This window comes from Nipponia nippon, unplaced genomic scaffold (genome assembly GCF_047370975.1).
Source record: "Nipponia nippon isolate SJK-2023a ecotype South Korea unplaced genomic scaffold, ASM4737097v1 scaffold_3, whole genome shotgun sequence".
Classification (NCBI taxonomy): Eukaryota; Metazoa; Chordata; class Aves; order Pelecaniformes; family Threskiornithidae; genus Nipponia; species Nipponia nippon.
Genome location: NW_028262347.1, coordinates 42,744,837 through 42,771,004, shown reverse-complemented (window position 1 = coordinate 42,771,004; position 26,168 = coordinate 42,744,837). Strand labels below are relative to the sequence as shown.

Below are 26,168 nucleotides of genomic sequence, written 5' to 3'. Positions count from 1 at the left end.
TAAGAAGAGGAGACCTCTAGTATGGAGTAAGGGAGACCGCAAGTTCTTATTTTCAAGCCAGTTCTTAGTGTCTTATTTTTCTGCTTTCCAGCAAACAGAGTAGGTTTCAAAATGTATTTTGTCAGAAATAAGATGTGGTGGGGAAAATGGGATCAGCAGAGAAGCACCAGACAGGAAGGAAATTCCAAGTATGGAAGAGGGTGGCCATGCATGCTAGTCGTCAGGGCAAAGCAGCAGCTGATCTAACGAGCAGCAGATGAAGGAGGTTAGGGAGAGCTTATTTGACTTTATTCTGGTAGCCATCAGCAAGAGCAGTTTGGCTCAGCTGATTTCTAGTCTTGAAGTACAATTTACGGGGATATTTTATGTTTAAAATTTAAGTTGGTTCATTTAGGTGTTTTATTCATTGCATCAAATATTTGGGGCATTAATAATAAAAACCCCTTTTTGTGGAGCTTATTTTGCGCAACTCTTCCAGGAGTCAGGCTGTTTTGTATAGATAAATACGAGAGAGTCTTAGACAAGAAAAAGCTATTACCTCACCTTTTAAATAAAAATAAGAAATGAAGATGCAGAAGCCACGGCAATCAGTTGATGAAAACTAACTAGGTAAGTGCCTAAACAGGAAAGTTCAACATGGCTGCATAATGCAAAACATTGACTCCCTTTTCAGGTTCCCATAGCATACCACAATATCAAATAGGGAAGCCACATAGCTCGCGAGCTGTGCTTTGTGCAATATAAATTTGGGACTTGAAAGACTAACAGGAAAAAGAATCGGTTTAATGAATCCTTAAAACCTAAATAATCACCATTTTTGTGTGCTTAGAAAGCAGAGATGAATAGGACCAAAACTGAGATGTAAATAATGAGATGTGGTGTATTTGGGGAGAAGAGGAGCTGAGGCAAAGCCATTCTGCTTTAAGTGTCCTAATGGGTTTGATGAGAGGAGTATGGTGTTGCTTGGCTTGCTGCTGATTTGGCAGCCTGTCTCTTCACTGCATTTTTCACATGCCCTTCGTTTGTTTCTTTTTTTTTTTTTCCTTTCCTTTTGTATCTTACTCATCAGAATGTGAGGTAAAAGGCTGTTACTGCAACACTCTTGTTCCAAGCAGCTAATGCTAACCAGCTTTCACAGAGAACATAATCCTTACACAAACACCTTAACTCATGAAGGAAGAGGGTCCAGTGCGACGTAGGTTTTCTTCATGTGCTGGGATTTCATCTGTGTTTTCTCCAAGAGCTGATGGCCGAAAACTTGTCCGGAATGCTTCATTTGGAGGATATAACGAGCTCTCTCCTGCTTTACCAGGTTTGTTTTGGTCTTGCATTTCTTAAAATGTACAGAAGAGAATATAATTTCCACCTCAAATTTTTCAGCTTGAATGAAAGTAATGTACTGAGATGTTGGTAGAAATCAGAAAGAATATTGCTTGTATGCATTTAGATAACAGCCCTTTGTAGCGTCAAGATTTGTAGATAGGCGAGTAAGTTAGCTTACACCGCAGCAAATCTCTCTTTAAAAGGCATTTGTGTATTTGGTACTGACTGGAATATTTGTTTTGCTTATTTGGGCTTTTATGACTGAAGTGATGTGGTTTATAAATGCCTGCCTTGTACTTTCCGCTCCCCCTGCACACAATGGACTTGCTTTAAAATAGTAAGGTACAGCAGAAGGTTTTAATTTGGCTGTAACTACTGGAGAATCTGTGTGCTTGTTATCAGTGGTTTGACATAAACTGACAAGATAGAATGAGTTAAGGCTAAAAGCATAGCCTTGCTAAACTCTGTAGGGCAAGATTTTTAAGATATTTAACACCAGAAAGGGCTTAAATCTCTTTTTGCTCAGATTTGTTGTCTCCTGAAAATCAGTACTGGAATATTGAAATTGATTTCTAGAGTTTCGTTGTCCATAATGTGCACTTCTGATACTGGTACCTGAATTTCAGCAGTTTACTTCAGGAAACTTTGATGCTTGAAAATGTGTTACAAGGTCACCTCTTCCTGAAAGGGGACATTGTAGAAATCGTACATTCTTACCAGAATTACTCTCTCTGTGTGATTTGTCTTGTGCACGTGCACATACGCGCTTTGCTGCGTAGTCCCATGGGGCCAGAATGCTGGGGGGGGCGGGTGGCAGGGAAATAAAATAGTTTTCCCTTTTTATTGTATGCCTTCTGCAGAATGGCTCCCTGAATTTGTAAGCCCTGGCTCTGAAGCCATGGAAAAGAGTTGGGGTGCAGAGCACAGGGGAGGTTGCAGGCTGGCGATGAGGGAGCTCTCTGCATCGCTGGCCTGTGCTGGCTTGCAGAATCACTGGAGCAGCATGTTCAGCCTCGGGCAGCTGGGGGCAGTTGCTTGGGGCACCACATTCTATTAAACTTCATGTTTTACCCTGTGACATTTCCTTTCACTCTGCTTCAGGAAATGATTAGCCTTCTATCAAGAATCTAACACTGAGTTTTATTCAAGCTACTCAGGAAATAAAGATCTCAAAGCTTGAAAGCGTGGAGTTGGCAACCAGACAGATCCTCCCTACCTTTAAAATAAATATGTGTAGTCTGGTAATTGCCGAAACAAAAAGGGATTCATTTCCTGTTTGCTTTCTTCCTGTATAGAATTCTACATTAAAGCTGATCACTGCCCAGAAGTGGACAATGAATGACTTCTTAAAACACAGAACAAATGGAAAACAGTTTTTGATGAAAAAAAGTCAAGTGTAAACATATGACTAAAAGATGTTTTCTCTTTTGGAATCTCCCATATATCTGAAGAATTTAAACATTATTAAAATGCTGGAAGGTATACTCTTTCAGTTTGGGTTAAGCAAGAAGTAGTTATTATCTGTCTAAAAGATACTCATGTATAGTTACAGTGAGGACAATCTCTGGTTATTATTGCTTATTTTATATGGTGTTTGCAAAAGAAAACATGACCGTGAGAAAATACGTAAAAGGACTTTGCTTGCTTTTCTGATTACTTCAGTTTCAAAATCCATTGAGGAATCTGAATTAGTTAATATGGGATTGTATTCTTAAAACTGGTTGTCAGCAAGCTTTTGAAAATCAGTCAGTTAAAAAGACTATTGTCTCCTGTTCTCCTATCCTTTAAAAAGATTTTTCCTTTTTTTTCCCTGCTGTGTTTATTATTTAACACCAGTATTGATACCTCCCACTAAGTACAGCTCATAGTTCTTCCAGAAGCATATAGTTTTTCAGCTCAATTATTTGTTCTTCAAAACTACACATGCACACCAGTAATCGAATCAGGTTGTTCCTTGCTTTTCATTTGGAAGTCAGTAATGTTCTTGCTTGGCTTGCTATTTGTGATCGTTTCATGCCTTGCATTGCTTTTTTACTAGTTCTTCTGTTTGTTAGAAAAAACCTCCAGCAGATAGTAATTATTTCTTTTTGGATAAAATAGATCTGACATTAAAAAGTAACGTGTTTTTTCTGATGCATTTTTCTCAGGTATCCTAATTGCAGATGGTATTTGTTGAGAGGTACAAAACCAGTATTTGAGGAGATGTTATGTGATTGGTTTTGGTTTTTCCTTTCCTTCAAGACTGATTGAAGGGACAGATTGTGGGTGCGACTTTAAAGAACGACACCCGGGTTATGCTTCAAAATTGAAATCTCTTAACTAAACAGTTTTGTTTTAAAATGTACACTACCACAAACTTTATCCTAAAGATTCTTTAATGCTAATCCTACAATGTATATACTCCTTGTTTTTTGTCAAAGACGGGTGTTTTGGAGGATTTTTTTCTTTTGCTATTGACTGCGTATTCCAGCTCAGTCTCTAAAGAAGCGCTGCATGATTTTGTTTCGTTGACATCTTGCGTGTATGGAGCTCTGGCTGTTCCAGTTGCATGCAGTTGTTGGCCTCTTGCATCTGTCTGAAAGCTCATCGTGAGTTTTCACGTAGATTTGTGCCTGCAAGGTTTGGAAGGACTTGCTGAGTGCTCATGGTAGGAACATACGAATGGACCAGTTTGCCTTGGCTTCTAAGGTCATACCATGAACTGTGGCTGACTGCACTGGGGTTGGGATCAGCTTTCAGAGCCCATGGGGCCTGTGATGTTAAGATAAGGAAGGTCACACTAGGAGAAAGTCTGTTAAGACATAGCGTTGCTCTGAACACAATCCCTGATGTCCAGGACTGCTTTAGAGGCTACAGTAGTGGAGCTTGTGTTTATAAAAAAAAAAAAAAAATTTTTTTTTAAATCTGCAAGTGTCTTAAATAATACTGGGAGCTCAATCTGCAGCTCTGAAGGTTGATTCGAACGGCACTTGCTCGCTGTCTCCTAAGTCTGGGGATTGCTTTCAGGATTTTAGGTAGAAAATGATACACAAATTCAAGATATTTAATAGAGAGGAAATTACAGAAAGGGACTGCATCTTCAACACCTGAATTTCTACATTGTGAAATGTGAGCTCAGGTTATCTTGTTAGAGTTCCTGATTGAATTACAGGATGGGAAACAGCAAGTAAGCTAAAATATTAAGCCCGAAACCACTGTTGATAAATATTGAAAAACTTGAAACTCATTCTTTTTATTAGACCCTGCCTCTAGCCTCTCCTACCCTGGCAGTCTCTGCTCCAGATGCTGATTCAATGACTTTTTGTGGTGCAATTTTTAGTACCTCTGGGGTGAACAAAACTACAAAAAGAGGAATAACACAAGGCATCATTTAGAGGCACAGCTTTCTTCGCTTTGCTGTTGTCTTTGTCAGAAATCAGTAGAGAAATTTGTTCTTCATAACTGGTAGCAGGAAAGGAGAAAACAGTCTTTCTTATTAATGATCCTATGAATATAATTGTTCTGTTGTTGTTGTTTCCTTGACCAAGTATTTCCATGGCAAAGCATGTATCGTCCTCAGTTTGGGCCCATATATAGCTTTTTGTGATGTTTCAGTACAAATTTCCCTTCAGGTATTAGTATCAAACTGTTCTTGTCGGAAGAAGTAAGACTGCTTATGGTATTGAGGTCTCTCCATCTTAATAGAGGCTCCCTGGAAAATGCGTCCTTACGGTGGGTGAGGCTGTGTCTGGATCGGCACCTTAATTATGTTGGGTTTTTTTTTAACATATGTTTTAGTACATGGGGAGAAAAGCCTTCTGTCTGTATTCTGAGTGAGCTTACCCCTTCTACAGAGCGGGAGTTTCCAAGTAGGGTGGTGTGGGATGGGAAGCTGACTGGTTGGGTTTCCTCACAGACCAAGATGGAGCAGTGCAAGGTGTTCCAGGATCTGCAGCACCCTGACTTAGGTTTGCTAGCAAACCTCTCAGACAGCCCTTTGCTGTTTGTGTGAGTAAGGAAGGGAACAGTGAGTGTGGTGCTGTGTTTGTAAGTCAGCAAACACGTACATCTCTTGGGCTCGAGATACTGGAAGCAAGGAGGTGAAGTTCAGGGAAATGCAACTGAGCTTTGGTCTTCGTGTCTGATTCTCTGTACTTCGTTCTGTACTTCATTCTGGGATGCAGTACTTCATTCTGCGTTCATTGGTGATGCCAATGGAAAGCTTGTTTATGAAAATAAAAAGATACGTATGTTAGATGAGGATGTGTAAAGCCTTTAAAGCTGCTGTGCTTTAGAAAGCAAGCTGTGAATTATAGCTTCTCTTCTGTAAGAACAATCCTGACTTAGCACTTCCTCGCTGATTCCCATCACTAAGTCTTCTGTATGTGCCTATAAATAAATAAGTAAAAACGGGAAAGCCATTAGAAAATGCCTGCATTACATTTTCAGTGGAACTTGGTTCCTAATGAGGGATTTCTTTTGGGTATGGAGGTGAGGAGAAAACCTCATTACTATGGTTCTGGTGTGTGTTTGACTGCCTAAGATGGGTATCGAATCTAGTAACTTCTCAGTGAACTAAGGCAGGTCTGTCCTCTAAGGCTTGAAGCAACTTTTGTCTTGTTTCAGCACCTGATGACTGGTGCTATAGAAAATGTGCTTTTGTATTTGGTGTTATATAGGAAATGTAGCTTCTGGCCTCTGGATCATGACGTGCCTTTTTGGTTTTTTTCTGGATTCCGTAGTACTACAAATGTTCTGCCTGCCTACGTACTTCTCCGCTGTGATCAAGTAGTCTTCTGCATTATAGGTTTTCATTAGCTGAACAAACCTATCACGGATGTGTTGGAAGAATTTCAAAAGGAAGGGTTTAATGAACTGTGCACAGAGGGGCTTCTATAAAGACATGTAAAGATTTCTTTAAAGGCATGTAAGGTTTACTTTGTGTAAACACAAAATGAAATATTGTATTGCAGTGTATACTTTTAAAAAATCTGTTCTTAAAAAAGAAGGTATTTTTACCTGCAAAAGGTAAAAAAATACAAACAAAAAACCCCAAGAGACTGATTACCAGACCAAAACTAAGAGTAATCTCAGATTTCTCATGTAACCTGAAGACCAGCCTAATGCCTCTATAACTCAGTGAAACTTCCCAAGATGTGTATTTGTGATAGATGAATCAGTTCTATCTTAGAGTTTCTGGGTGTTGTAAGTTGTGGAAGGGTGAAGATACTAAGTTAAAAAAAAAAAAAAAAAATCCTATGCCGAACAAACTACTCAACACTGCTACAGAGAGTTATTAATTCTTTTAAAGCTCATAGTTTCACCACACATACCCACACTCCCCTGAAGAACGTGAAATCAAACTGTTTCTTCGATAAATCTTCTTATTTTAGAGATCCGAGTACCGATTTCTATTTCATAGTTCAGAACATGTTCAAAGGGAAGCTCAGGAGAGCCTTTGGTGTCCGTTTATGCAATTTATCTGCTGATGTAGTGCCCTCTGGTGGGGTAAAGCTCTAGGGTACCACTGTCAGGGCCGTGCAAGGCTTTTCAGCTGCGTGGAATATTCCTGAAATTCATGTATGACTTCATACTTATCTGCCTTCTGTCTGGAGGGCATGCAGATGATGGCATTTTTTACTTACTCAGATAAATGCATTGCACAATTTCTTTTATTCCTGTTTATAAAAGCTTTATGCTTCCACCAGCCTCTTCAAAGAAAATGCATCACTGAGATGCTGTGTCTCACAACCAGAGTAGGTTATTTTTCCTGAAGAGGATGCTAGGTTCTCGGTATGTGTTCTGTGGCATGTAGCAGCTGCGCAGCAGCACTGATGCCAGTTGCGACCCCCCTTTCCAGTGTCACACGTACACTGGCTACGGCCATGTCTCGCTTTGCTTTGGGATATTGGGGAAGCGTGGGGTTTGTACTATGAGTCACTCACAGAAGAGAAACGTGGGGTTTCAGCAACTGTTTTAATATAAAGCCTTGTAGTTACGCTTATGCAGTGTCAAGTTGAAAGCATAAATTCAAGGCTAACATAAGCAACCTTTTTCATTTTCTTGTAAAATACTGGCGATCTTAAACTGTGTTTCAGATTCACTTTCATGTAGGTGGTATTTAACAATTTTTTTCTAGCTACAGAAATGAATAAACCAAAAAAGGCTTTATTTAGCGTCCTGCTCTGTGCATGCATGTATGCAGATAGGGGAGAATGAGAAGATAAAAGATCAAAAGTTTGCACACCATATTTATGATTTGTTGGGTTATTGGATCGGGTACAGCACCATCCAAATACAGTGGACTGTTCTCACCCCTTAGTGGGTATTAAATTAGTTTATATTGTAGTAGCTGGTATGTTTTTAACTGATGTGATGGACTGGTATGTATACGGTGTTTGAAAATCCAATTTGCTTGCACTTTTTTATGCTAAACACAATTAGCAAATTTATTTCAAAGGCTAGCTCATATAAAATGTTATGTCTTCAAATCATTTGCAACAATGCTGTCTTTTCTTTAAGGTTTTGACAAAGGGAAGGACGATGTGTCACAAAGCAAAGAGGATACAGCACATTCTATGTCAAAAAGCAAGGTAAGGAAAGCAGCCTCCTAATCTGTCTTTAAAATGTCAGCGTGCAAAGGAGTTGAGTGCGTTTTTAATTAAATGCAAATGTATTTAACTTTCACTGTAGATAATCTTGAAGATTACTTTTCAGATTTAACAATAGACAAAGATCAAAGGGAATTTTTAATATAGTTCTTGAGATGACATCATATGAAAATCTACAGTTCAAAGTAGTGAAAATGAAACGTGGAAACTTCTCATTGTCATTTCGGGGTGGGATGTTGGCTCGCCAAATGTAACGATGGATGGAGGCCAAGTCTTGCTATGGAACAGAATTTAAAATCCTTTTAAGCTGTAGGTGCAGATGCTGTTCACTGAGCTGTAGCAAATCTTCTTATAAGAACGTTAAGGAAACTGTAATTGCAAAAGGTTTAGTTTAATGGCTTAAATTGCCAGAGTAAAACATAGTTAAGTGTAATCTGTTGTCCGGTCTGTTGCAACGGCTTCTGTACCTCAGAATTCAAGTATAAAGGCCCCTTTCGTTGAGGCAATGAGAGTGCAAAGGAAAGCACGCTCAGCAGAACATTAAAACATTAAAAGGCAGGAGCCAGGCAAATTCATAGTCATCATTGTGTAGTCCCGAGGTGGAAAAGGCTCAGTGAGATGCAGTGAAAACTGAGAATGTCCAAAGTGGAGTTGGGAGATGGACACTGCAGTCACCAAAACCATAGCATCTTGAGGTGGCTAAACTTTGAAAAGGAAGAAAACATGAACTACCTGAGCAACCAAAAAGGCTCTTTTTATGTAGTTATCCCAGGTCTTTTCTCTCCAGAGCTGTGTTTTGTTCTGATTGCGATTATTCACATGAATAGTTTGCAATAGCATTCTTATTCAGAACAAAATGTTCTTATCTGATGATATAGAAATAGTATGAGAAATACGATGAGAGATTTGTGTAAAAAGTCGTTGTAGTAGTGTAGAGAAAAATCTACCACAGCTGTCTTTTCCTTTCCCAAATCCTTTTAAATTTGTAGGTTACAGTTATAGAAGCTGTCAGTTTTAGGACATTGTATAGGTCGCTCTGATGACACCTTCTTTATTTGTTAGCCTGTTGTAAGTGTGTGAACATTTTGGTCAGCAAAAGTGCCTGGCACTAAATTTTTATCTAGAGATTTTTATGCATTAAGAATATGGAATTCCAGAAAAAAATATTTTCAGCTGGGCGTCTAGTAAAACAGGTGTCTCTTTCTATTCAAGAAATTAAAGATTAAAGAGAAGAGGGAAAGACTGCATTTTGCAGAGGGGGAGGTTGTGTATGGTTTGATCACTGAATGGAGTAGCTAAGTTCACTTGTTTTTCTTATTTAGGCATCACTACATGGTGGAGTTTAAAGACTTTAAATTATCCAGCTGTGTGGTTTCCTGTTTTCTGCTAGGAGGTCCACTGGTTTTTACAGAGGCAAATGTGGTAACAGACACTTAAACAGATTGTCGGAGTGCGGCAGGCGTGGGCTGCTCTGTAGGGGAAGGGGAGGACCGGAGCTCGAACACAGCTGGCTCCCAAGGGAGACGGGGGAGATGCCGGCTTCTCACCGCTTTCACGCACAGCTCTTTCTGTAGGGATCTGCTGCAAGGTTCGCGCTGCAATCTGTCAGGGCTGGCCCTGGGCACAGGCAGCTGCACCCCTGGGACACAGAGAGATTGCACTCGAGGTCTTGATGCAAATTTTCCTGTGGTATTTCATGTGTCAGAGCCTTAAAGAGAAACGTTAGAGAGGTATTGAAGGAAATCAAAGTGACTTAAAGATTATAGTAGCATTTCCCTGCTTAAATGGTGTAATCGGAATTGCACTGGGGTGAGCAGGTTAGTTTCTGCAGCTGATGCTGCAGTTCTGTGGTGTGTAGCTAAGCATTTCAAGCTGTTGGTGTCTTACATTTGACTTGGAATCACAAAACTTTGCGTCTTTTCAGCCTTACTGCATCCTAGAGCCTCGCTTGTCAGGGAGATCAAGGAAGCATACTTTACCATCCAGCTTGCTTCTGATCAAAGTGTTTATGTTCGTCCAGAAACCTCTAAATAATTTTTTACTTGGAAATCAAGTTAATACTGTCTCTTTTAACTTGGATCTATTTCAAACTCTATCAATCATTTATCTTTGACTATCCAACTTGTTTTTCCTCTTCCTTATATTTATTTTTCTTGGTTCTTGTCTTTCTAGGATCTTAAGTCTTTGTGTGCTTTGCCGTTACTTTTGTTTGTGTCTTTCTACTATCAAAGATGAGAGCAATATTCCTACTTCTAATACGTATTTTTCTTCATCTGTATTTTTGCAATGACTGCATGTTGGGCTTGATAAGACTAGTGGCTCCTTTATAACCCACAAATAAACTTCAGGCTGGCAGAAGATGGTAACTGTCTGTCACAGCTGTGGAGGTGAAGTAGCAACCCTTCTTTCTAAGTAAGGGTGGAAAAGCAGTGATGAGACTTGCCTGGAATCCGGTAATGAATGTACCTCGCTGGGAGTTGCAGTAGGTTCTCTTCTTTTAAATTTTGATCCTATCCACTTTGTGTGGATGTAACACTGAGAAAGTTACGAGCTTAAAAATATATGAATCACTGATCTGTCTCGTAATCCGTTGGACAGGTACATACGGACCTTTACTAAGTGTCATATTAATGAGCTTTAAAACCGAGATACTGAGAAGATGAGTTTTTGTAACCTGTGATACTTACTGGTTTGGGGCTTTTATATGCATGACCTTTAGATTGCATTAGCTTTCTGTTAGTGAGCAACTAGAATATTTATGAATGTTTTACTTAAGTTGCTCCATTATAGCTTGCATAACGAGTTCATTAGCTCTTCTTATGTGACAGTGATAAGCATTTTTCCCTCTTCTGTTATTACCTTTAAAGTACTGTATTTCCTTTAACTTCTAGGCAGAGGAATTAAATTTCAGCTTGTATGCTTGTCTTAAAGCTAAATTTTGAGTGTTAAGAACATGTCTTTACTACAAAATGAAGAGGTTTTCTTCACTTTTCCAAGACGTATATGGAAGTTAGAGAACATTTACTTACCGTTGACATGATTTTGAGATAAAATTACTTTTTGCCAGTTACTGCACATATCTTTTTGACACTAGCTATCTAAGCAGACTCCTGTAAAGTCTTAGTTCTGAATTAAAGGCATCAAAGTAGGATCAAAGTTAAATTGCCTTGTCCCACTTGTAAATCTTTAATTTTTATTTCTTTGGTTTGAGCAACTTGTGTGTTAAGAAAGAGAGTGCTCAAATGCACTCTTTTTATTATTGCAGTAAGTTTTCTCAAAATGTGCATATTTTTTGACTGTCATTTTATAGTATTCCAAAATAGAAATTCGGTTAATATACTTTGCATTGTAGTCTGAGATTTGAAATGACCAGTCAGAAATATTGAACAGTTTGAGAAGCAGTTCTCAAAAACTGTCCTTGAATTTACACAGTTTTAGAAGGTTACATTGATTTTTCTTTTTTCTTCCTTTTTTTTTTTTTTTTTTTGACTAGGCAGGAACTTTGGGTCAATCAGGCTTATATTTCAGTGCACAATGGAATGCAACTCTTTGTAATTATCTGAAGTTTATATATAGTGGATACCTACTCAGTGTTCTCTGACTTGCAGTAGGAATGACATGATAACTCTGTGACAGACTCCTCTTTTTTCGTTGTTTTTTTTTTTGTTGTTGTGTTTTTTTGTTTTTTTAAGAGCTCTGTATTCCAGGATGAATCTTTGGTGGCTCTAGTTCCCTTTCAACTTAGAGGCAACAGATGCCAAGGAATAAACTTTGAACTTTACAAGATGTGGGGAGAGGTGGGAGGGAGAAATCATGTGGTGCTGAGGCAGCATATTGTCTTGCCATGAACAAGGACTTGGGTTTCATGAACAAACCTGAGTCTTGTTCCCCTGTCTGTCACCACTGTGAGCTTCTCAAAGATGACTTGCAAAAAGTGATTAGGGAGGAAGGAGCAGAACGAGTGCCATTGGTGGTCGGTTGTACTCTGATAATTTATAGAGCACTGAATCCTAGATTGAAGAGGCTGTGTTTTCCTTCATGGGTCACGGGGTAAGTGCCTCTATAGCGATCCATTCAGAGGAGATGCCAAGTTATGAATGAAGATGTTGGGATTAGTATGTCATGGGAACATGGGAATGACTCCTGCGTTTAAACACTGGGATTCTCCTAAAACCTTCTCTTCTGCTAAAATAATGCCTAACTAGTCAAGACTATGACATATCAAGTAACAGGCTACATGGACTAAATATTTACTGTATATAGTTCAGCTTCTACTGGAATCTCAGACTTCTTTCCCATAAAACCCTTAGGAAAAAAGACTCCATAAATAGGTGGTGAACAGCTCATGTTACAAGTTGTGGTTTGTTGCAGGGTTTTTTGGGGGGAGGTGGGGGGTGTTTGTTTTTTGTTGTTGTGTTTTTGGTTTTGTTTTGGTTTTTTTTTTAAGTGGGAGAAACAGTAGAGAAGTGAGTGGGAATGGGAACCTTACAAACATAACTCTGCACTTCAAACACTTTCTAAAGTGCCTGCAACAGTAATATATCCTCGTATCTATCATTTTTGTGAATTTCAGTCTGAATCCAAGCTTTTCAATGGCTCTGAGAAGGACATCTCTTTATCTTCAAGCAAACTTACAAAAAAAGAATCTCTCAAGGTGAATTGATTTCCAAGTAACTCCTCATGGACTATAAATGCATTCACATAGTTTTACTGTATTCTCTAATGAGAAGACAAAAATGCCAAGTAGTGATGAGACCTATGGAATATTTAAGTATTATGAGAAGTTGCGGTGTTGATCCTCTTCAAATCTTACTGTACTGTTACTTGAGTATGGGCTTCTGTAATGCAGTCTTTAAGATGGCACAAGATTATAGGAGAACTCAGAAGATTATAGGAGAACTCAGAAGATTATAGGAGAACTCAGAAGATTATACGATAATTCAGGTTGGCAGGGACCTCAGGACTTCTACATGCAATGAAATGATGAATTGAATTATCAAAGTTACAATTTGGCTGCAGTGCCTGTGGGTTTTTTTACTGCCTTCTTCCCCCTGTGTTGTAACAAGACCAAACTCCACTGTTTGGCAGATACCATGACAGGAGAAACATGAAATTATTTGCCTCTAAAAGAGGGAGATACATTGCTCCAAATTTCTGCTGGGGATGGAAAGTAATTGGTGTGTAAAGACTACTGATCAGATAATGTACCTGTAAATCTGAATCTAGCCCGAATTTGGTTTTGTACATTACACGAGAAAGCGGGGGGGGGGGGCTGGGCTTGTTTGGTTCGTTGGTTTTCCCCCTGTGATTCTAACAGGAGTTTCAAAGTCCTCAGTCTTAAAAGCAAATTGCAGAAGAATCTGAAATTGGTTACGTCATAGCTGCTCTTGAAACAGAGCATGAAATAGTTGTTTACACCTTGAAGTCAAATACTGTGTTTTAAAGCTACTTCTCTGTGTCGGTATTGCAAATTTAGTTCAGCAGTTTTTTCCTCACCTTGTATTGATAGATATCTTTTTGTGCTCTGGTAACTGGCTGTAGCATTGTAAATATTTTTATTATTATTTACAGGTTCAAAAGAAAAATTACAGAGAAGAAAAGAAGAGAGCTACAAAAGAGTTACTTAGCACTATCACAGACCCATCGGTTATTGTTATGGCTGACTGGTTGAAGGTCAGAATCCAAGTGTGAAACCTGAGTTGAAGATGTAGCAGCTGCTTGCTGCTTTCTGGCCAGAATAGAAAAGGCTCAATCTTTTACTTGCTGTTAATGTTTTCCTACAAGCACAGCAGCCACTAATTGCATCCCAAGGTCTCTGTGCTCAAATCCTAGGGGAATAATAGAGGAACCTAGCTCCCACTTAAGTGGAAGAGTGCAGTCACCATAGTCACATGTATCTTGTGTGTGTAGCCATTAACTTCAGATGAGTTGGCTTTACAATTCTTATTTTGTCCTTTTTATTTTACATTTTGAATTGAAGCTCTGTTAGCCTGTAATAATGGTGAAAATGGTTCAGTCAGATATTCGAATACAGATTTCTTTGTTTATTTCTGGTAATTTTCATTTCCTCTCTTAGGAACTAACTGTCCTCTAATACTGGTACAAAAAGTGAGGAATTAATTTCTCAAAGATAGCATTCAGTGTCATCAACAGTAGTGCAGTTTATATATTTGTATATAATTCCTTAAATTTGTGAATATATTCCTTGGAAATCATACAAGAAAAAAGATCTGTTACCCATTTATATAGTTATCTCTAAACAATAGCTTGTCTGGAAAAAGTTTCTCTAGTTTTTGCAAGAATCTATATAAAGAGGCTAAAACATTGCTCAGAGGTCAAGTTGGCATTCAGTCCTACAGACACAGAAGTAATTAAAATCCAGAGTTGACAGAATTGATGCAAGCAGTCTAATCAGATGTGCAAATTCAGGGACTTGAAAGGACCTTATATTTCACATATGGGTTGAAGCAAACAGGTGTTATAAGAGGTTTTATCTAAGAAATTCAAATACATCTGAGTTATTTTGTGAATATCTTATTTTTCTTCTTAGACGTCTGCCCTGTTTTCAGGGGAACTCTGTTTCCAAAGTTTATCCTGTCTTCATGCTAGTGACAAAATATAGATATATACATTTCCTATATATAGGAAAATTCATGAAGGTTTCAGATGAATTGTCATACTGCCCATATCTGGATATGTGTATACCCATTTGTAGAACAAGTATTCATCAAGAAAGAATAGAAGAGCGAGCACTGAAATTGTACCATTGTATTGTCTTTGATAAACCTGGATAAACTTTTGATAGACCTGATAAACTTTGCTTGAAATAAAAACTAATAAATAATTTCAATTTTAATTTTCATTTTGTTGAGGAGGATGGTTTTGGTATTGGCTTCACTGAGATATAACTGTAACTATTTATCTTCTAGATTCGTGGTACCTTGAAAAGCTGGACCAAACTGTGGTGTGTACTGAAACCCGGAGTGTTGCTTGTTTACAAAACCCCCAAAAATGGCCAGTGGGTAGGAACAGTGCTCCTGAACGCTTGTGAACTCATTGAGAGGCCTTCTAAAAAAGATGGCTTTTGTTTCAAGCTTTTTCATCCTTTGGAGCAGTCCATATGGGCTATAAAGGTTAGTGGTAGCATATATGGTTCTTAATAGATGACTAGCATTAACCAGCTATGAGTAAAGACAACCTTAATGAAAATCTGAACTGCATTTTCTGTTATAACTTCAATGGTTTGTTTATTCTGAATATAAGCCTTCAACATCTAGTCCTCTTCATCACAAAAAGTATTTGATTTATGCTGCTCTGTATACTTAAGTAGCTTCAGAAGTGTGGTGTGCAGAGGGACTCCATTAAAGAGGTTAATACCATTACTGGCAATCATGTAAGCAGAAGGAATGAGTGTATAACGTTGTATTTTACATCAATCAAATCTGAGAAATTAAGGAGGGAAGCGATTTGCCAAAATGAAAGAGTTGAGATGTGTTATAAACACTTCTTGGCTTCCAGCCCTATATTCATGTGATAAAATGTCAGCCTAGTTCAATTTGCCTGTAAGAGTAAAAATTCAAATTACTTCCTTGTGCAATAATAGCTTATATTGCAACTTGCTAGCCAATGGTGTTCCTTTTTGGCTACAATTTTAGGAAGATAAATGTTCTGGTGTCTGTTTGCTTTGTCATACATGGCATAATATTGTGAGCAGCTCTTATCTGGAAGTGTTGAAAAGCAAAGGTGTTCTGCACAGCAAAGGTTTATTTCAGTTTCTCGTAAGAATCTTTAATGTTTGCTCTTACTCATTGTTTATACTCTAGTAAACAAACTATTGTAGTCCTTGTTTTGTGTTTGCATATGGAGAGGGGGTGTGGAAGCACAGCACAAGTGAACATATTTACCTCCTGAAATGACATCTTGCTTTAGATGAAATTACTGTACAATATTAGGACCCTTCTCATAATAAATGAATTATGCCCTCTGCAACATACGTCTTAAGATAGCTACTAATTGTGAGATTGTATCTTCTGAATCTTAAATCGATATAGATGTACTGTCACATCTGTAGAATATGCTGCATTGATTTTGTCTTCCTTATCTCAGACTGGGAAGTCAGTCAGCTAGTATAATTCCTGATGTTTGTTTGTGGTCTTTCTGAATTGTTATCATTATCAATGTTATCTAAATTTACCAAACTTGGATCAAATCTTTTGTAGTTTCTTTTGAATGATTTTATTTTAATATTGCTTAGGAGGACTTGTCACTAACTAGTGGTGATCTCACATTCGCAGAACACAAACTTCATATCCTTTTTCAAAGCCATAGGGTTTGGTGTTAATGTGCTTTAATTATTTATGATCATGTATACATACATTGCAAAGTGGTGGCCTGTCTGCAGAAGATCACAAATCAGTCTTATATTTCTTTATTGCTTGGCAATGAGAAATGGATTTGTTTGTTTTTTTAACTAGATATTTAGAATTTAGAGGACATGCCCCACCAGATTTTTACTTTTTTAAGGTAGGTCAAATTTTGAACCTGAACAAATTGATATTGTCCATTCTAAATGTGCTGAGAGCTGGAGTGGCGTTTGTTCATTTTGGTATGGCTATTTGCAGTTGAGAATTACTGGATTTAATTAGATGAAAGGCCTTGAAGTTTGAAACCTTTTTCTGCCTTGTTTTCCTATTCAATTATAATGTCCTAGTTACAGGTTTATTATCATGAGGCAAACTTTCGTAAGCGGTAATAGCAATTGACTGATTTAGAGTAGATTTACCGGAACGAGCCTGAAGTCTAAGGCAAAATGAGCCTTGTTTGCAGTCAGTGCAGGAAAATGACATTGCAAGAAACATTTACACAGGTATAAGTACTGCAGGAGATTTTCCCACTTGAACACACTTCCCATAGTGTGTCCTTCTGGCAGACTGCAAATTCTCTTCTGCAGTAGTTTGTGGCCAGTCACTTCACACGCTCCCTTATGCCTGTTGCTGTGGTCTTTGATGTTCCTCCTGCACTCTGAGGTAGCTGATGCGCTGTACTTTGTTCTGTCTTCCTCATGTGCCCAGTCCTGATGCCATTTCAGTTTTCTAAAATCAATAACTAGGAAAGTTACTGCAAATAATTTTTCACGAGTAAATTTAGTCCAGTGTGACTGTTTATCAGTTTTTATTGCTTTCTCTGGATGTTCATGGCATTTGAGTTTTATTGGCATGAATATTCTGTAGGAAGTAAACTTCGAAGTTTTTTTTTTAATCTAGTGGAATTTTTAACTTGCCTGTTACCTTGTATTGGAATAGATGTACCATCATTCTGTCAGGAACAGAGACAGTTCAAATAAAGTCACTGAACAAATGAAAACTAATGTCTCTCTTGTACAGAACACTAACATACCGAAAATTGATTTTGAAACCGTAATGGATGATATAAAAAAAAAAAAAAGTCCAGTGCATTTTGGAACAGTAATAAATTAGAGGAAATCAAGATCCACGAGCAGTTGTTCCAAAATAAGTCAACTTTGTCAAAGCACCTAGAGGAGTATAGCTTTCTTGCATTAAAAAAGAAAAAAAAAAAAGAAAAGCCAAACACCAAAACCATGCTTCATCTCTAAATTATAGTTGCTTGGTACAGAGTAAGTAGTGTACCCTGCATTTCTACAGTATAACTCTAAAGGGGAGATCTCACAGGCAGAGGTCTGCCCTTAGTGCGTGTCCTGTGACCTGAGAGTTTTGAGGACTTGTGATGGCCGAGGTGTTTGCGCGGCGCTGGTGCACCCATGGTGCTGCCGTCCGCTCCGTGCAGCGCCCCAGCACCTCTCCCACCCCTGGTGCTGCACTGTGGCTCGGTGCTCTCCCCTCCCCTGGGGCCTGGTGGGAGCAAGACCTCTTCCCTGCCTGCCCCACCCTCATGGCGAGGGTTGCTCATGCATGGGGTTGTCCCTCCTGGTTCTCATAACTCGCTAACTCCTAATCCCCGTGTTGCGGCTTCACCAAAGACTTTTCGTAGGCACACCTTTCTGCTCGCCCCGAGGGGGACTGAGGTTTGGAATCTTGTTTCTAACACCCCAGTTGCTGTTACTCTGTGCTGACTATTCGGGAATTTCTGAACATCATTTACACCAGCGCTAGCTTGCCTGTTTTGGTATTTAAGTGCCACCAAGACTCCTCGTTACTCACCTCTCGCCCTCAGAAACGTTCTGGCTGTTTCATTTGCTTGCTTCTAAAATACCTGCCTTTATCTGCTTTTGCTCAAAACTTCTGCTGGCTTTCCAATTCCCTCTTCTAAGCCTTGTACTGGCTTTTCAGTAGGCTTCTATCTGGGGGAAATCAATCCAGACCAAAATGTGTTAATTCATCAGTCAGGCAGGCTTAACCCAGCTTTCAGTGATAGCTTCAAGTATGTTTAATACAGCCCTCTTTGCCTACCGGTTATCTTAAAGTTACCATACGTAAACCTTTTTTGAAGGAGCTTTAAGATAGTTGTTAAGCATTTTATTCCAAAATGAAGCTCAACAGAAATGGAAAGGTCTTTTGGATTTTTTTTTTCTTTTAATTTGGAATGTGAAGAACTTCATAGTGAAAATTAAACTTCGGCATTTGAACATCCTCTGTGTGTCTTGTAGTTGAACATAATGTCATGGTGTCCTGCTGATACCCTTTATAGATTGAGACTTAAGCATCTAAATGTCTTTTATGGACCTGGGCATGATCTTTTTTTTTTTTTCTTATTTAAATGCCAAGCCTGCAGTTAGACACCTAAGTATTATGTAGAATTGACAACGGGATAGGTAGAGAGGTTAAAGGGGAAGGAAAAAGGATGAGTGGGTTCCTATAGCAATATAGTGTTTAGGTGGGAGGAGTTATTTCCATTTTATTTAAATAGCAATTGACTCCTCTGTCTTCAGAAGACAGGCAAAAATCGTGCAGTTCTGGAGCATGGGATGCTGCTGAGACACCAAACACATTGCCATGTAAAATAAGCATGAAGTGGATCACTGAAGAGGGCCTCCCGTTCTCTGCAGGGGTTTGGCTTGCCGTCGTGTCTCTCTGTGCTATGAACCGTAGCATCCTCACAGGACTTGAGGGGAACCTTTGCTCTCATCAAGAATGAATGGGACTGGAGGGGGAAGAGCCAGTTGCTGTACAAATGTGGGGTCTTCCACTAGGCAGTATTTGTTGTAAATCAGCTCTCTTAAAGCACCCGACAGACATGTCTTTTGTTTTGCTTGCTTTCAATCTTACCTCTTCAGCTGAAATATTGAGCTGAAGAGGAATGGCTTGTCCCTTGTGATCTCTCTACACGCATCTGCAGGAATCCCCGGACAGTGAGGGTGATTCCCCCATGGCATTCCTTTTGATGCTTTTGTCGTCTTGCTGTAAGTAGCATCAGCAGAGCATTTCCAAGTTACTATGCCAAGTCTGATTTACAAAAACAAAACCACCAAAAATTATTTGAATCCCAAAGACCGTTCTTTTTATAGTGGGGTTGAATTGGGAGCTATACTTAGAATGAAGTCTTTCAAGAAGAATCCAGTAAAAGAGGGCTGTCCATCTTTCCATTCATGTCTTCATTAGATGTTGCTGAATGACAGTAGATAGCCCTGCAGTGTGTCAGCTTGTTACTACATTGAATGATAAACTGTAAAACTGGATTAAAACACCTGATGCTGTTGCTTCTTTTGTGTATTTCAAGGGTCCCAAAGGCGAAGCAGTTGGTTCTATAACTCAGCCATTGCCCAGCAGTTATTTGATCATCCGAGCCGCTTCAGAATCAGATGGTAAATAGATATTTCGGTGTTTTTCCACAGTGACAGCAGTTAGTTATTAGAAAGAGATGGCTTCAGTTGTCTTACCATGTCTATTACAGCACTGTCATTGCAGTTTAGTCGCTGTTAAGGTTCTCCCTTAACTTAGTGCATTCAATTGTGTTGATGCTAGTAGTTTTTCATGGTTATTAAAGGAAAATTTTGACCTGAAGAAACTGTCATTGAACTCCTTGCAGTTGCCTTGCATTGGCTGGCTAGAGGAGGGGGAAAGGTTTATTTCAGATTTAACTATATTAATGTATGTCTGAATACTTAAGCTAGTGCCTTTCTAAAATGCTAATGTGGGCGTACTTTCTTTCTAATAAAAGCATTTGTGTGTTATGAAGTGCAGCAGTTGCACAGAGTTCTAGTAGTAAAAATTCCCTCAAAATATAGTTTTATACCACCCTTCATCACTGGGAATGTGGTGGTCAGTATCAATGCAACCACCGTCAAAGGTTACAATGTGGAAACAAAATTTAAGACTGTTGTGTAACCTTTCTAGCAGCTGCTTTCCTTCTGCTGGTTAATTAAGCATACCCCTGCAGACTTTAAAAATAGGACTCTATTTACCTTCTGTATTGAAAAACGGATTAGATACATGGAAACAAAGAAATAAGGAGCAGAAAGAACACAAATTGTTTAAATATTTTTTGCCAAAAAAAAAAAAAAGTCTGCTATTTTATATTGAAATGGCGTTTATATGCTCTCATTATAGCTCCTTTCCCGCATTGTTATTGTGTTACATGAGCAAATTTTGCCAACTGATGCAGTTATTTAGTCTTCAAAACCTAGAGCAGGGCTGCAGACAACTTTGCAGGAATTCAACAGTCAGGGCGTGGATGGAACCATACTTGCATTAAGGACGAAATGCTGGAATGTGCTCTAACAGAATCATGATTTACCTTGCTTGTCCTACCCTGAAGCATCCTTTGTACCAGAGCTGGGTAGTTGTGAGTTGTTTTTATGTCCCCACCAAATTATAAAATCCAATGCATGTAACATGGAACAACTCTGAAATATGTCTTCAAAGGCAATGTAAGGAGACCCAAAAGGATTGTGAAATCAGGAAATGGAAGTTGTACAGTTCGGTTAAATCCTTCATTTTCAGTCTAATAATAAATTTGTCTTTAGGCAGGTGTTGGATGGATGCTTTGGAGCTGGCACTGAAATGTTCAAGTCTGCTTAAACGTACAATGATTAGAGAAGGTAAAGAACATGATTTGAACTCTTCAACAGACAGTACTCATGTCTCTCTCTATGGTCTGCTTCGTGCTAACAACTTGCACAGTGGAGAAAACTTACCGTAAGTGAATTAATTACTAAACCTGATTGTCCCTTTGGCAGAACTTGTAGTGATAACTTCTCCACAGGGAGAATCTCCTTCTAAGGTTGCAATTCTTTTTGCTCCTGAATTTTCTCTATATGCCTTATTTGCACTGTTTTACATTTTATGTGGATAAAATGAAAAAACCTTTTTTCAAGCAGAGTGGATACAGAGGAAAGTTTGACCCAAGGAACTCAAAGTTGAGTATCACATGAGTAAGTTTAAGTACCCGGTTAAACTGTTAAAGTTTTAAATTTTTGTATCTTGAAGTTGGTCTCTCTTGTTAGCTTCGCCTGAAAATAAGTTTTGTACACGTGATAAAAGTTGGTAGATGTGAATATAAGTTGCTGTTCTTTGATTAAAAAAAATTAATAATCCTATTGTTATTTAAATGGTTTCAGCACGTCTCAGCTTTGAATCATCAGATGAATGAATGATGATTCAGTCACCATATTATATTGAATTAAATGCACAAAAGTTGAAATTATCTGGTATCACCTGGTATCTAATGTCCGAGTACCCTTCAGTAACTCCCTGTTTATTTCAATAAATACTTTCAGCCAGATTTTTGGGAGCATAAGCTTTTGTGGAAATACATTATTAAACAAGCATGGCGAGTGAATGGTGTTTTCAAACACTTCAATTGTGGTACCAAAGTGCATTAGAAAATATAAAAGATTTAGTCCTTTATTTGAAATAATTGGGTCTGAAGCTTGTGCTATGCACAGTTTCTCTCAGTAATTTTCCACCAATTCAATGTACTTTCAGGTGGAAAAGGTGGTGTACTTATTTCAAATAATCCCTTCCACCCATGAAGATTTAGCTGCCCATCTCTCTTTCCTGGGTGGGCAGGAATTTTGTACTGCTGTTAAGAGTACACATCTGTATTTGAGACAGAAGATGTGGACTGGGAGAAATGCAGTTCTTTCTGGCATAGATAGTCTGAGAAAAGCACAGAAAAGGCAAATTATTGCCCCTGGCCCAGATTGAAGGCCCTATCCAGATGACCAAGCAGGCTCAGCTACGGTTTTGCTCCTTCCATTATCTCATGGAAACAATAAAACTGCTGTGTACAATTCAGCTGGAGATCTGTGCTCATGAATAGTAGTTTAATATCAGCAGCTGGCCCAGATTACAATCACAGCAATTAGCTATAACTGTTAAGTCTAATTAAGACTAATGGATTAATTAAGTAGATCTTTGGATATAGCATATTCTAAGAATATTCAGTGTGCTTAACTAACTAAGCAACAAACCCTGCAGGCCTAGTTTTAATGAGGTTGGCAGGAGAGGGAGAAGAACAGTGAAAGCAATTTTAGCTTCAACTGAAAGCTAGCTTTTTTAAGTACATGAATAGCAAGAGGAGGTCCAAGGAAATCATTGGACCAATACTTGTTGAAGATGGTCACCTGAAAAACAGGGATGAAGAAAAAGCAGAGACATTCAATGCTTTTTTTGCCTCAGTCTTCAATAATACTGGTAGACCTTGGGCTGCCCGGTCCTCTGAGTTAGAGGACCACAAGTGCGGGAACAGTGACTTTCCATTTGTGGACACTGAAACTGTAAGAGACCAGTTGTATCAGCTGAATATTCATAAGTCCATGGGGCCTGATGGGGTTCATCCCAGAGTACTGAAGGAGCTAGTGGATGTTACGGCAGGACCCTTCTCAATCATCTGTCAAAGGTCTTGGGAGTCTGGGGAGGTCCCTGCTGACTGGAAGCTAGCCAACATTATTCCAATTTACAAGAAAGGTATGAGGTAAGACCCAGGAAACTACAGACCTGTTAGTCTAACCTCAGTACCTGGAAAAATTATGGAGCAGATCGTACTGGGTGCTATAGAAAGATATTTAAAGAACAGTGCAGTCATCGGGCACGGTCAACATAGGTTCAGAAAGGCGAAGTCCTATTTAACTAATTTGGTAACCTTCTATGATAAGGTCACCCACCTAGTGGATGAAGGGAGGTGGTGGATGTAGTTTTTCTGGATTTTAGTAAGGCTTTTGATAACGTCCCTCACAGCATCCTTCTGGACAAGTTGTCCAGCTGTGAGATGAGCAGATTCACGATGCGCTGGGTGAAGAACTGGCTGAATGACAGGGCTCAAAGGGATGCAGTGAATGGGGCTACATCTGGCTGGCGACCAGTCGCCAGTGGCGTTCCTCAGGGCTCAATCCTAGGGCCTGTTCTGTTCAATGTTTTTTCAATGCCCTGGATACGGGAGTTGAATATACCATTAGCAAGTTTCCTGACGATACCAAACTGACAGGTACTGTTGAGTCTCTCGAGGGACAGGAGACCTTGCAGAGGGATCTAGATGGACTGGAGCATTGGGCAATCATCAATGGCATGAAATTTAACAAGGACAAATGCTGACTTCTGCAACTGGAACAGAGTAACACCGGACACAAGTGTAAATTGGGAGAGGAGTGGTTGGAGAGCAGCCCTGCAGAAAGGGACCTGGGGGTGCTGGTTGACAGTAGGTGCAATATGCATTGTGCCCTGGCAGCCAAGAGGGCAAACTGCATCCTGGGGTGCATCAAACACGGCATAACCAGCTGGCCAAAAGAGGTGATTATCCCACTGCATTCAGCGTTGGTACAGCCTCACCTTGAGTACTGTGTGTAGTGCTGGGCCCACAATTTAAGAAGGATGTTAAGATCCTTGAATGTGTCCAGAGGAGGGCAACAAAGCTGGTGAAAGGGCTGGAAGGCATGTTCTATGAGGAATGGCTAAGGACTTTGCGTTTGTCTAGCTTGGAGAAAAGGAGGCTTAGGGGCGACCTCGTTGCTCTCTCCAGCTTCCTGAGGAGGAGAAGTGGAGAGGGAGGTGCTGATCTCTTGTCCCTGGTATCCAGGGATACGGCACGTAGGAATGGTTCAAAGCTGCACCAGGGGAGGTTTAGACTGGACATGAGGAAGCATTTCTTTAGTGAGAGGGTGGTCAAACACTGGAACAGGCTTCCTAGAGAGGTGGTGGATGCCCCAAGCCTGTCAGTGTTTAAGAGGCATTTGGACAAGGCCCTTAATAACATGCTTTAACTTTTGGTCAGCCGTGAGGTGGTCAGGCAGTTGGACTAGAAGACCGTTGCAGGTCCCTTCCAATGGAACTATTCTAAACTTGGTGTGTTTGACAGTTCAGTGAGAAAAGTACATCCTATATGTTTCTAGCGAAGCTAGTTTGACGTTGCTACCAGATCAGGCTGGATATTGGCAATTTTAGTGTGTATTTTATTAAGATCCTGGTTTGGAAACATGAAATTATTGTGTGAAGTTGAAGATTCATTTAGCCTTTATTTTTTGTAGGTTAAACGACAGTGAAATTGAAAGGCATCACTTTAAAGATCAAGACATGTACTCTGACAAATCTGATAAGGAAAATGATCATGATCATGAGGAATCAGATAACGATGGACTGGGGAAAAGCGAAGAAAGTGATAGTGACACATCGGAGCGACAGGATGATTCTTACGTCGATCCAGAACCAATTGATATCAAGGAAACTACTTATTTAGAACAGTGTCATGAAGAACTTGGGGAGGTAAAAGTGCTGTTGATGTAGTGAGCAAGCAGCTTCGCCAAACAGAAAGCTGATATTTTAGGGGTCAGACTACACTTAAAAGCTGACTTGCAGGATTGGCTTTCATATTTTCAGCAATAATGGGGGGAAAAAGTTCTGTTCACCCATGTTCTGCTCTGCTTTGCCACCCTTGTGCTTGTGTCTGAGATTTTGACAGAGATAATGAGATTATATGGAATATTGCTCAGACAGAGGGTGCTCAGTTTGAAAGGGCCACCTGCAGCAGAAGTTGGCCATGTCTACCTATCCTTTTGTTATTTCTATTTGGGTTTTATTAACTTACTCCTGGTTTTTTCTTCAAGTAAAAATCTTCAAGTTGAAGATTTTAATGCAAGCTGACACCTCTGTTTTTCTACTGCAAGAGAGGAGTTAAGCAGCCATAGGGTCTGCAGAATTCAGTGGAAGGCTTTCTGTGTTTCTGATGTCACCTTGCTTTCTAATATGATGCCCCAGAGCTGCCATTCCACTTCTGCATGTTGTCTTGCGTATCTCTACAGGCAAATATGACAGAGATTTATGTTTTACTTGCTATAAAGATACCAAAAAACTTAGTAACAGAAATGGAGATGAGCTTTTTCACAGATCTCCCCTTTCTTCTCAAGTGCTAACTATGAGATTTTTTTTTTTCATACCTATGGGACATACATACTTTGTACTTTATTGCTTTCTAGCATTGTTTCTAGAAGAAGCAGTAATTTAGGAAAAGTTGAGGAGTTTAAGCTGACAATAAATTCTTGAGTATGCGTTTTAGAACTGTTCTTGAAAGAGGGATGCTTTTTCTACAGCCTTTGCTTTGGATTTCAGAAACTGTAAGGAAAAATATCTCCCCTCTCCTTGGACAGAAAGGATCATATTGGGGTGTGGCTGATCATTTTGCTCACTTAGCCCTAAGCAGTGGTTTTCTTTAAGGAAAATCACTGATACTGTTGACTGGTCAAGGCAGTGAAAAGCATAAATGTGGCAGCTTTCATGGTGGGGAAAGGTTGGTAGAATGAAGAGCCCTTTGCTATGTAAGTCCTGCACATGAGAACACAGGGTGGTGTACTTGATGCCTAGGAAAGGACTAAGGGCCTGTTTCTGAACAACATTCTACCTCATTTTTTTCTGTTTTAGGGCTGATGAAAACAAATGCCATTTTTAATGCTGAATAGTATATCTGTCATACTTCATTAAAGATGTATCATAGGTGTATTTAGAGAAACTTGATTGTTCTCCCATAGTTGCTTCAGCTTCTCCGAGTTGTTCATTTTAACTATCCATTTTCCATTCTCATTGCGACCTTAGAATGTGTTGACCTGTCGGATTATTTTCTTTTTCCTTTCTGTAAGCAGTTTTTTGTTCATCCTAGGCAGGGGAGGCTGCTCAGACAGAAGTGGTGTCAGAAGAAAACAAAAGTCTGATCTGGACACTGCTGAAGCAAGTGCGGCCAGGAATGGACTTGTCCAAGGTTGTACTGCCTACCTTTATCTTGGAACCTCGTTCTTTCCTGGACAAGCTGTCTGATTACTACTACCATGCAGACTTTCTGTCCGAGTGAGTCAAT

The 26,168-nt window shown here is 39.3% G+C and overlaps 1 protein-coding gene across 9 annotated transcripts in view; it reads left to right on the top strand.

Moving 5' to 3' along the window:
* The window catches only part of OSBPL8 (oxysterol binding protein like 8), a 97,492-nt gene that overhangs the window by 56,192 nt on the left and 15,132 nt on the right, over window positions 1–26,168 (top strand). For 6 of the 9 annotated variants that reach the window (XM_087768161.1, XM_087768157.1, XM_087768159.1 and 3 more), the window contains 8 exons: window positions 7,825–7,895; window positions 12,487–12,567; window positions 13,485–13,586; window positions 14,843–15,046; window positions 19,608–19,692; window positions 20,854–21,025; window positions 24,352–24,586; window positions 25,974–26,158. In XM_087768161.1, the coding sequence (XP_087624287.1) occupies window positions 7,825–7,895; window positions 12,487–12,567; window positions 13,485–13,586; window positions 14,843–15,046; window positions 19,608–19,692; window positions 20,854–21,025; window positions 24,352–24,586; window positions 25,974–26,158 (1,135 nt within the window). Of the gene's footprint in view, window positions 1–1,069; window positions 1,313–7,824; window positions 7,896–11,827; window positions 11,964–12,486; window positions 12,568–13,484; window positions 13,587–14,842; window positions 15,047–19,607; window positions 19,693–20,853; window positions 21,026–24,351; window positions 24,587–25,973; window positions 26,159–26,168 lie in introns of those variants that run through there. The other 3 variants (XM_087768163.1, XM_087768162.1, XM_087768166.1) reach the window with 2 other exon arrangements.